At 42.9% G+C, this 12,556-nt stretch overlaps 1 protein-coding gene across 1 annotated transcript in view; it reads left to right on the top strand.

Annotated features, from left to right (window-relative positions):
• The window catches only part of GRIN3A (glutamate ionotropic receptor NMDA type subunit 3A), a 204,687-nt gene extending 196,522 nt beyond the window's left edge, over positions 1–8,165 (top strand). Inside the window, exon 9 of the mRNA XM_019966663.2 lies at positions 3,819–8,165. Within this exon, the coding sequence (XP_019822222.1) occupies positions 3,819–4,158 (340 nt within the window). The 3' untranslated portion in view covers positions 4,159–8,165. The remainder of the gene's footprint in view (positions 1–3,818) is intronic.
• Positions 8,166–12,556: the final 4,391 nt, after the last annotated feature.

Raw genomic sequence — 12,556 nt, 5'->3', positions numbered from 1 at the left:
GCAATGGACAAGGAAAAGGGAGTGGAAAACATGATTCTTTTTCATTATCTGTATCTCCTCAGGGACTGCTGTAGTCCCCTTCTCTGCAATTTGCATGGAGCTTGTCAGAATCATTTCAGCTATCTCTTACAGCCTCTCTTTCCAGGCAGTGAGCACACCCTCCTCCCAGCATGGTCTGTGGTCTTCCTGTATCACACTGTGGCCCCATCAGCAACAAACTGCAGGCTAATCAGGTCATATCTGTTCTAGGTCATGTTATGTATATTTTTTTCTATGTGTTGCATATATTTTTTTCTATAATTATTTTTAACATAAATGTTTAACCAGAGAGGAACACAAGAAGACATAGCAGCAAAGACACCATCTCACAATAAGAAAGCATTTGTTCTCTGACCATAATAGAAACAGGAAGCTACCAGTGATCCCATTTCCAACTGTGATATGACTCCTATTCACATCTCTCTTGCCTAAATTCAGAACCAAATGTGTCTTTCTCTCAACATATCCATTTTTTTTTTTTTTTTTTGTAGATTCCCTTCTGAAATCCCTTATTTTGAGAAGGAGCTAAGACAACATGTCCTCATGGTTTATTGGGCCCATATTTCCTATGCCATCTCCCTACAACCCAACACCCACTTGTAACCTTCCAAATGCAGTGAGTGTTTGGGGGCCCACTGATGTCACGTCTCCTCTGAATGGTCTAGTGGAGTATTGAACCTCAAAGGTATAAAACTGCCCTGTGAAAACTTTTTAGTGTTAAATTCACTCAACTCACTAGTCACTTTACACTCTAACGCTCAGGAAAGCTTACAAACTACAACTGAAACACTGTAGAGGCTAACAATATAACACATTCATTTCTTCCAGTTAGACACCACATCTGACATTCAGTATCTACCACCTTGCATTCATAAATGGCTCGGAGCCACATGTCAGAATCAGAGCACTGATGATGCTTCCGCCTATCACCTATCACGGAGTCCAATTTTTGCTTATTATTCTATATTATGTTCCCAGATATATACACAAAGCTCTGGAGAAAACCAGACTGGCTATTTCTATTTGCTTGATTTCTGAGGTTGCCTGGCATTCTAGGAAAATGTGTTAATGTGTAACTCCTAGGTTTTCCCCACTATGAATCATCCCATAATCCTAGAGTTAGGTCTCTTGGCTCAAAAACTTTTTCTCTCTCTTTTTTTCTGCAAGAGTATCTGTGCAAATATCTTTATCTGGTACAACTTTACATTCCTCTTCTATGTTCCACATTGATTGAGTAAATACCATAATAGATAAATGAATGAATTACTAACACATGGGTTTGAGGAAAGGCCTGGAGAAATTTGGGAGCCATGGCATGAATAGATATTGCTCCTTTTTTACTTAAAGCAGAAGAAAAAAGTAGATATTGCAAAAGACTATATACACACACACACACACACACACACAGTCCTTAGTTTATTCAGCATGTTATTTTGTGTAATTTTGGTCTGTCCTTCACTCCACTGGATTTCCAATATACCTCCTCTTTTCTCTTCCTCTCACCTCAAGATATACAAATCATAAACCATATATACAATAATACATACCACAAACAAGATTGTTTTGAAATTATTCAAATTCAATAGGAAAAAAATTGAAGAAAGAAAGGGAAACATAAGGCTAGGAGGAAAATTATAACCATACCTCTGACCTGGAATAAAGTCAGTGGAGCTGTGAGTGGGCTCATTATAAAAGTTGTACCCAGCCCAGGACACAGGAAAACTCTGTTATGGTGCCCCCTGTCCTTATATATGAGACTTAAAATGTGAGAAATGTTAAAGAACTACAGATTGGCTTAGAAGGTGTTTGTGTGTTTTAATGGCTGGGGGCATATATCACCAATTTTTGCTGTGAGAGAAATTATCTCAACTTATAATGGTTTAAACAATAGTGAGTTGCTTATGAATCTATGGGTCAGCTGTGCAGTCTGTGCAGTCTGGGCCAAACTTGGCTGATCGTGGCCACACTTGCTCCTTTGCCTATAGCCAGCTTGGGGGGAAGGAGGGAGAAACAGAGCTGGCTGGTCTAGGATGGCCTCAGCTGGTCAACCAGGGAGTCTGGGGACTCACTCTGATGGTCTGTTATCACCCAGCAGACCAGCCTGGACTCGTTCCACTGAAGCAGCAGGGTTCTGAGAGAGGCAGTGAAAGTTTGCGAAGCTTAGAACTGCCACCTGCCATTTCTGCCACTTTCTATTGGCCAGGACAAGTTATGAGACCAGGCCAAATTCAAGGGGAAGAGAAAACAGACTTTCCCCTTGAACCCTCCTTGATAAGGATGAGCTGTGAAGTTACATTACAGAGGGATATGGATGAAAGGAAGAAGAAAGGATTATGACTACTTTCACAATCTTCCACAGGGCAAAATGAAACAGGATCACCCTGGTAAGTCCTTGTGTTTTTGTTCTTGTCCATGTAACTGAATCAACATTTATCCCTCCCTTTTCCCCTTCCACTGCAGGTCCTCCCTTCTCCTTTTCCTTAGTAAGAGTCTAGGAATAAAGTCTTGATTCAGTTACATGGATGAGAACAAGGACACAAGGACTTAATACAGTGTTTCTGTTTTATTTTGTCCTGTGGTAGATTGCAAATGGAGAAGGCACTGGCACCCCACTCCAGTACTCTTGCCTGGAAAATCCCATGGACAGAGGAGCCTGGTAGGCTGCAGTCCATGGGGTCGCTAAGAGTCGGACACGACTGAGCCACTTCACTTTCACTTTTCACTTTCATGCATTAGAGAAGGAAATGGCAACCCACTCCAGTGTTCTTGCCTGGAGAATCCCAGGGACAGCGGAGCCTGGTGGGCTGCCGTCTATGGGGTCGCACAGAGTCGGACGCAACTGAAGCGACTTAGCAGCAGCAGCAGATTGCAAAAGTGATCATAATCCTCCTCCTTCGCCTCCTTCAACAAGGCTGGAAGAAAACAGCAGTCATGTGCTTAAGGCTCTAATCTGTTCTTGTAACAAGAAACTCTTCTCACTGCATCTGGCTGTCAGTGTATTTCAGAAACCAGACCCCTTCCTCCTGAACCTGGCCATCAATAGCTCTTTTGCTGTCTACAGCCATCTCAGGGGTGGCGGTAGTTGGTTTAAGAGGAGCCTGAAAGAGGATTGCAAATGTATTTCTCTTTGACTTTCATTATCCCAGCAAGAATTTGAGGATTTCTTGGGTATTTTTTTTTTTATTAAGCTTCAAATCTCAGCTGTCATTCTCAGCTCACAATGTCATCTCTATAATGGGACACTGTTTGCTGAAACCTGCAGCTTGTATGCTTTTATTCTCCTCAAACTCAACTAGTAAACATCAGGGTTGTCCTATGGGACTAAGGATGAATCATATTAGAGTGTCTACTAGCAGGACCATGCTTAGAGTCAAACAGCTGAATAAACAGAATTTCACATCTACCAAAGCATCATCTTTATAGCCATAGATTGTTTCAATGCAGTGTGGCTTTCTGAGCTTCACTGGCAGGAAGAGAATAGAAAAGCATCTAAGGTTCTTCATAAAAGAACATGCCATACCCTGATTCGTCAGCCCCCCAGGTGATACACCCATTCCAGCATCAGGGCAGCATGAGACTTGTTGAGAAGCTGAACTTCAGTTGAAAAGGACTCCTTTTGTCCCCCTGATGCTCCAGCAGGTAGTCTGTCCATGGCTTTGTGACTCCAGCTCTATCTGCATATCCAGTTCTGTATTATTCACAAGGAAGTGGCTGAAAGATGGGCAGAGCTAAAGTGAATCTAAAGAAGTTCAATCTAAAGTGTCTCTTGGGTTTCCTAGGTCCAGTGTGGGGCCCCGTCACCTCACCGTGTGGAATACTTCCAACCTGAGTCATGACAATCGACGAAAGTACATCTTTAATGATGAGGGTGGACCAAACCAGCTGGGCGTCCGGACCCACCAGGACATTCCTCTCCCTCCGAGGAGAAGAGAGCTCCCTGCCTCGCTGACCACCAATGGGAAAGCAGACTCCCACAGCGGGGCTCGGAACTCAGTGATCCAAGAGCTCTCAGAGCTGGAGAGGCAGATTCAGGTGATCCGCCAGGAGCTGCAGCTGGCCGTGAGCAGGAAAACGGAGCTGGAAGAGTATCAAAGGACAAATCGAACTTGTGAGCCCTGAGTGGCCATGCTGCTCCCCTCTCTCACTTCCTGGCCTTCCTCTGAGCCCTTGAGACACTTTGTAATGCTCTTTTGTAACTATTGACCAAGGTGGGGGGAAGCTGAGGTTTGGGTCTTCTTAGAGGTCAAGTGTGCTCTCCCCCTACCTGCAAAGCAGTGGCCAGTCTTCTCAAGCTCATTCTAGGTCTCCTGGGTAGGTATGTTTTTCAGAGCAGGAATCTTAGTCAGGAGTAACGCCATGTGAGGGATCTGTGAAAAACCAGACAACCCCAGCTCCTGTTAACCTTTTCACCAGGTGCCACATTACTAATTCTGGTTTTTAGCCCTTTCTGTGCACTATCAACTATCAGAGATAAAAGTGTTAACCATATCTGTGTCTTCTTGGGTTGTTGGTTTTAATCTTAGTATATGAAAGTGAAAGCCGTTCAGTCGTGTCCGACTCTTTGCGACCCCATGGACTATATAGTCCATGGAATTCTCTAGGCCAGAATACTGGAGTGGGTACCCTTTCCCTTCTCCAAATCTTAGTATAGAGCAGGGTTATTCAGGGCTGTGACTTTTGCTATAGCTCCCCAGTCTAGATGTGTCCCCACAGTCTGAATGGGGAGCCAGGGAAGAGCTAGAGACACTTGGGATGGGGAGGTGGGTACTTAGAAAAGTCAGCTGAACTCACTCATATCACAGCAGGCTGATGACTGATTGGATCAGGCCAGAGCCATGGTTTTAAAAGGGTCCTGGATCTCTGACACCATCCTAACATTGGGTAGGAACATGTTTACATGCCACTATGAAAGGGGACAGAGATGCAGTGAGCAGGAAGAAGACAGACAGAAGAGGCATTAAAATGTACACCATGCTTTTTGAACAACAAAAAAGGAAGTTTGCTAAGGAATGAATAGGGCTTTACTTCTAACTAAGCATCTACACTATAGTGTGTGCCTTTTATAAAGCAAAGAGAGAGAAAAGCAAGGCAAAGATGTGACCTTAGGATGAGACTGGGATATTCCTGCTAACTGCCTGCACAGGACATGTGAGCTGGTACTGTGGGTTAATTAATGGAGATGTTCTGCAAGCCATGTACTAGGCTGTTCTCAGATCAGCAGTCACCTATGTCTTAGCTGTAGGACTCCCAGAGATGAACCTCAAGCCTGTGTACATCACAAGCTTAAGCATTCGGGAATGTGCCCTGTGCTTTTCATATCTGTATGGATCCCTACCAAGTCAGTCTTGCAGCCTCATACTCGCTCATCTGTAAGAAACTGAACAGGCATTGGTCCCTTTGATTTTCCCCCAAACCCTATCTAATGGTTGCCCTGAGTAAGCAGTTTCCCCTGTGCCTAGGCATCCCTTTCCCAGTGTACAAAGGCTTGGACATGCAGAACAGGAAAGGAGTATGGACACTATAGAACAACAATTCTCAATCCCCTAGCACCTCATCAGGGTGCTGACTGCCAGGGCTCATCCCCGAAGGATGGGGTGGGAAAGGGGGTGGATGTAGGCTCAGAAACCTCCTGTTACTGGCACCCCCACATGACTGACATGTGGTCTAAAAATGACTCTTCAAGAAACACTGTTCTAGAAGTTTGGCTGTTCCAAGCATGGGGAGAATTGAAAAGAAACTTTTATGAGCTTTGCTGAAAAGTCTTCAGCACACACCTGTATGGCCGATTCACTGTCCATACAGCCATTCTCACCCCAGGGCACCGTGTCAGACTAGACTTTCTTGTCTATCAATTACTTGCTTTATTTTCTCAGTTGCTTATCATCTTTGCTCCATCCCAATCAATTTGAGGCCTACAGTGACTTACCACTGTGCCAAGCACTATGTTCTGTAAGTTGCAGATCATTGCAAAATCTCCTTAAATGCAAAATTTCTTCCCCTACTTTTGGACGCAATCCCTGAATTCCCACTAAGAGCTGCCCAGGACCCCAGGGAAAGATAACACTTCAAGCTGCAAGTAAGATAAGCAATTAGTTAGTTGTCTGAGAAACCCCTGGGTGGATATAGGCTTAGACAGTCTGATGAGGGAGGGTTCTTCTAATGTTAGACTTAATCAACCACACAGATGAAACCATTCAACAACGAGGGGACAGTGAGCCCTGGAAACAGAAAGGACAACTCTGTTTTGAAATGCCCATCTTCCCATGTTCTCACCCCAGACCCAGAAGCAGGTTTGCAGCTGCCTTTGAAAGACTATGCCCCTTAGCCATCCAATCCCACCTGCAACAGCTAAGGATGCTCTCAAGACTCTGCCACCATGCTCTGCACTGCTAACCTCTACACAGCCCAGAAGGCTGACGTACAGGTGTACCTCAACTCACGTAACAGCCATGCTCCTAACGTACGTGGACACTTTTATAACTCAGCTTAGATTCTGACTACTTGAGAAGCTGGCTACTTAAAAGAACCCAGAGGTGAATTCTTTTGTAAAGAAGCCTTTTGTAATGCAATTAATTATCCCTTAATGTATCTGTTTTGTAAGTTTGAATTTTTGTATATCAGGTTTACCTTAAGCTTCTCTTCTGAGGCATTCTGAGCAGTGGTGATAACACGCCAGACCACCCTGCCCATCCACAAAGTAGATGACCAGGGCATGGCTTCTCAAATATCTCCTGATGAACTATGTGGCCAAAACTGCAGCCAGGATGCGGCCAGAAGCTGCAGGGGCTGAAAGCAGGCTTACTGTTGTCAGCGTTGCTTGAATTGCCTCCATGTTCTGGAACAAAGAAAAACAAAGAATAGTTGCTTGTGGTGAAATGAAGCAGTCTTCATGTTAAGTAGCAATGATTATTTTTATCAGTAGTAATTTAACAGTGTTTTGCAATTTGTGAAAGTGTGTTGTATTTTGTAAAAAGATTTCACGAAATGGTGGGTCCTCTGAAATCCTTCCTTGTTCTGCTCCACCTATATTCTCTCAGCTCCCCTCAGGCTCAAGAAACACAAAGATCAGAAGTTTTCAGGTGGAGGGTAGTTTTCTGGTGAAGAAGAAAGAGGCAGGGGATTATAACTTGCCCCTACTGTGGGTCCTGTTTCATGAGGTCAGATCTATTTTTTCCAAGGTCTGATGTTAGGAAACCAGGAACACGACAGGCCCACTGTCACACACCCGACCCTGTATACAAGGGGGAATTCCTGGCCCAGGAAGCATATAATGAACAGGACTGGGTGAGTTGCGACAGACGGGGCTACTGTTTCATGTAAATAATGAAAACAAGGGCTCTAGAGTTTGGATGCCCAAGGTGGAGGAGCAGGGGAATGCCTCCAACAACTGAAGACATGTTGGAAGAAATGTCTGGGCCAGACAAGTGAGGCACCCACAGGGACCCAATCGGGTGAAGTCTTTAACATGCCTGGGGGCAACTCTCCATTATCCACGGATCTTGTTGCACAAGCCTTATTCAGCAGTTGCTGCTTCCATGCCCACCAGATAAGTGGTAAGTGGAGCAGCTGCCAAGCAGGATAGAGCTGTGCCATCTGGGCAACAGACTTCTCAGTGCTGATGCTGGGTCTGTTAGAGCCTTGGGGCTAGTGAGCCCTTCCTTGGTATGGATAAAGACTGAAGGGGAAAAAAAAATGACAGAGCCTCTCTTCCTCCCCACCCATATTTTTGATAAGCAAACCAGAAAATTCATCCAGTCCTCAGAAGGGATTGCTTTCTAGTCATCAAAACCACTTCACTCTGCAGCATTTAGTTATTCTTCACCCACCCATGTCCATCTAATCCAGGATGCCCTTATTCTTTTAGTTCCTGTTTTCTGAAAATAACGTACCTATAAGTATTTTCTTAAGGTTTGTAAAGAGTGTTTGCATTGTGTCTTCACTTTAATGTGTGTGCAATCGCTCCACTCCAGGAAGGACTGAAATGCTGTCTTGTGAGCATGAAGTGAACAGGCTGTTTTGCTCCAGCCACTTTTCTTGTACAATCACGTGGATGGACTAGATGTCCTCAGGTCTTTTCCATCTTCAGTTTCTATGACTGTGGAATAAATGTTCAGAGAGAAACTTCACTTCCAGATGTACTGCTGGCATTGTCTTTGGGGACTCAGATGTTGATGTGGCACCAGCCCCTTTCCTAACAGGAGACCCAGTGATGCTGTGACTCCTGCCCATCTCTGGTGTAGTTCCGAGTGGCACAAAACATGCTGTGCAAACTCAGAGCCCTGGTACCGTGAAGTTAAACTGAACAGCTTTGTCGGAGAGTCACATCCTAGAGAAAGCCACCGTACTAAGAGAGCTCTGAAAAACTGCCTGACCACTCTCATTTACGAATTCAACAAACATTTGCTAAACAACTTACATTGATGTGCCAGGTGCTAGAGACACAATTGTAAGATGGGCATGGCCTCTAACTTCAGAGACCTTCTCATTTGCCTTTTCACAACCTGTAAATTGATATAATAGTTGACATTTATTGAGCACCTATTTTAGAAACTGTGATCTCATTTAATCTTCATTAAAACCTCAAGAGATTGGTACTCTAGAGTAGGTAAACTAGACTTCTAGTCTATAAATGGAAAGACAAAAAGGGAATTCTGTGAGTTGCCACAGCTAATAAAAGTAGGGCAAGATTCATATGCAGGCAGTGCAATTCTAGGGCAACCATAGTATAGTGTCAGAATATTGACTATCACCTGCAACTTCCTCGGCGTCCAACACCCCTCCCCCAGTCTTTCTGCCATACAGCCACCTGCCCATGCGCCAGCCTGGCTCCCAGCTCCACAGAAAGCTATTGTGGTAACTGCACCTGCTACGGTTCAGTGAACTCAACACAATAGCCCTTGAGTCTCACAGAAATACTGTTTCAGGGATTTCTTTTTGTTTTTCTAGTCCAACCAAGAACTGGTGCAAATTCAGTTCCAGATCACTCAGCAATCCTGCAGTTTCAGGTATTTTGCAATTTGCTGCTGGCAAACTTGCCATCATGTGTCTGCTAACTGGGTAGATGCATTCTTCACACACTATCTTTTGTGTTTTAATCACTAAGTCATGTCCAACTCTTTGCAACCCCATGGACTGTAGCCTGCCAGGTTCCTGACCATGAGATTTCTCAGACAAGAATACCAGAGTGGGTTGCCATTTCCTTCTCCGGGGGATCCTCCCAACCCAAGGATCGAACCTGGGTCTCCTGCATTGCAGGTGGATTTTTTTTTTTTTTTTTTTTTTTTTTTTACCAACTGAGCTACCTAAATCAAATCTTACAAAAAATATAGACCTACTATAACCTAGTTCAACCAACTTACCCAAGTCTGTTTTATACCATTCATTCATTCATTCTTTGGATGCTTGTTCTGAGCCAGGCACTGGGCTGGCTGTTGGAAACAGAAAGATAGAAAACAGATTCAGATGCCAAGGAGCTCAGTCTGGTGGGGAGACACAAACTGGGAAAACAACGTGGTGTGTACTGATAAATAAATATGTATCGTGGGACTTCCCTGGTGGCCCAGTGATTAGGGCTCTGTGTTCTCTCTGCTGATGGCCCAGGTTCAATCCCTGGTCAGAGAACTAAGATCCCACAAGTTGAGCATCGTGGCCAAAAAAGTGAAATGCACATCAGGTACTATGGGAACAAAGAAAACACCTTTCCATATGTGTCTACATGTCATATGTGCAGTGGGGAAACTGAGTGGAGAGCAATAGTCATCCCAGGTTAAAAAACAAAAACAGCATGTGCGGTGGTGGAGCTGGGAAATTATGACAATCAAAGTATTTAAGAACATCAAATAGTTAAATATGACAGAAACATAAAGCACAATGTAGGTGGCAAGCTACAGGCCCAGAAAGAGAAAAGCAGAGGCAAGATCACTGTGCTAAGTTGAATTTGTATCCCAAAGACCATAGGAACCATTAAAGGATTTTAAGCTGAAAGGGATCTGGGATGAGATGAGGCTCCTCACCACTGGGTAGAACTGGCTGTCATTCACATGCATTTAGTCTGTCTGTAGGGCAGTGAGCAAATGAAGTTAACTTTTTGATGTTCTAGAGTGACTGGGCCATGACCATCAGTTAACCTCGACAAGTAGACTTCAAGACAGACACAGATAAATACACAAGGCCTAGATTCCAAAGAAAATGTCAGTTTTGTTTTCCCTAGAAATAAAAAATGTAGAAGAAAGAAAAACTCACCTCTCAATTACTTTATCTGCAAAATGCTGTTTTGAGTATTTACTAGGTACCAGGTGCTGTGCTGAATGGTTTATATATATCATCTCATTTTATTCTCAAAAACAATCCTTTAAAGTAATTATTGTTTTATAGATGAAGAATCTGAAGTAGAGAGACCTACAGTAACTTGCTAAGGAGCAGGTTCATACTCACCCAAGTCGTATTAGGTATAGTGCCTGGAATCACAATAAGCACTCCATAAATGCATAAATGGGTTAGGTGAGCAAGGAGAAATCTAAGATCCTCCTGGTTCAATTCTACTCCAGAACAAAATGCTATGGGAACTCACTGAACCAGGGAATAGGGTGTGGCAGAGACCCTATTCAAATTAGAACTATGAAGGATAAATACACTGGCTTTATGTAAGTCTTCATAAAGACTTCAAAAAGACACAGAAAGTGTTTTCACTTATTATCTCCTTGATCACAAACACTCTAGTAGTACAGGTTTCCACTTAGGGTGAAAGAAGAACAGTGGATGGAAGTCTGATTGTCACATTTTGATTCTGCTTGAGTTGCAGTTGATTCAGTTGAGTAGCAGAATGGGACCAGTTTCCTCATCTCTAAACCAAGAACATGGTTTGAGGTCCCCTTTCAGCTCCCATACCCTAGCTTTCAGATCATTACATGCCATAGATTTCAGCATTCTGAAACCCTCAGAGCAAATCACTGTTACATGAATATGAATATACTATGGTTCCAATTTTGTCTAAAATTTCCCTCAAAAAGGGCTAATCTACATTAAGAGAAGCCCTTGCTATCATGGGTTGCCTCCAACAGAGGTATCAGTTTCAGAATTCACTATAATTCATTTTGTTATTACCACAAATGAAATTTAAAATGCAGTCATGTGTTTTAGGGTAATTCAGATTTGAAGTATTGCTTCAATATATGAGGAAAGGTTGTTTCCATTAAGCAGATGGAAAAAAGGAATGTTTGAATTCACTCATTAGGCCAATAAAACAGACTTCTGGAGATTTGTTATCAGAAACATGGAGCTGAATTAACTTAATCATGCAAATCTTTACTGAATGTTATGTGCCAGGTCCTCTGCTGGATATTGGGAATGATTATTAAAACACTGTTCTTTCCATGCCCTAACTTTAGTAACTGTGAAATATGTTATGCATAAGACATCAATACCTAATGTTAGGAGACCAAACTTGGGCAGAAATCCCCAGAAAGTAAAGCTTAATGCTTTCTTGTGGTGAAACAACTAGAGATGTAGGAAAATTTAAGTGATTTCCATGTCAGGGGTTTCCTACCATATAAACCCAGTCGAACATATACACAACCTACCAGTTTTCTACATACTCTCAGTGTAGCTGTCTTATGTCAGTCAGATTGCCTTTGTGATAAGAACTAGTCAGAACTTTTCGACAGAGCCATCCATACTTGGGTTATCAATTAACAGTCCTCAGGGAAAATCTTAAGGGTGAGTATTTAGACATTCCACACCACCAATGACTATAGAAATAGACAAGAGCAGCAGATAGCTTCCTTCCATCATCACCATCCCAGTAGGTCTAAAAGAAGACAGTGGTCACTTGTGGATTGTCTGGAATCTTTCCATGAATCCCCGTGGTATCAAATCAGACTCACCACTCGAGTGGCATGCAAAGATGCTTGTGGACCTGGCCAGACAATACAAACAAACCAAGGAATCCCAGTGGAAATTCATGTAAGAATGCAATCACTAGCAGAAACAGCCAAACACCTTTGAAAAAGATCCTTAGAGGAGGTAAGAAGGTAGGACCCTCCCAAGACTTGCAGTCATATGCCTTAGCGGACATCAACCCTGATTTTGGTCCAAATTGCCAAGCCAATTTCCAAGGTTGAAAAACTAAAGGAAAAAAGAATAAAAGATGTTTTTTTTTTAAAGAGGGTCTCTAAAACTTATGCTATAATCTTTGATATTGACATTTATAGTCATGATATAAAAAAACTCTTATGGATATAGAACAGTGATTCTTAGCCTTTTTGGGATTTGTTAAGTTTCAAAATTCCTTTAAGAAATTATGATCCTTTAAGGATCTGAAAAAAGCTGTGAAAAATGCAGACACAACACAAACATAATTTGGTATACAATTTGTGGGTATTCCTGAAGCCCACTCAATGACCTCTTTCTCAATGAGAAGCCAGAATGCCCCAAATCACCAGTTTCGGATCATTATCTGAAAATGACATTAAGAGCTCCTCCTGTGTTGCCTGGACATCAAGCTAGTTGGGACTAGGGG

The sequence above is a fragment of the Bos indicus genome, chromosome 8, assembly GCF_029378745.1.
Source record: "Bos indicus isolate NIAB-ARS_2022 breed Sahiwal x Tharparkar chromosome 8, NIAB-ARS_B.indTharparkar_mat_pri_1.0, whole genome shotgun sequence".
Taxonomy (NCBI): domain Eukaryota; kingdom Metazoa; phylum Chordata; class Mammalia; order Artiodactyla; family Bovidae; genus Bos; species Bos indicus.
This window is presented reverse-complemented; position numbering and strand designations above follow the sequence as displayed.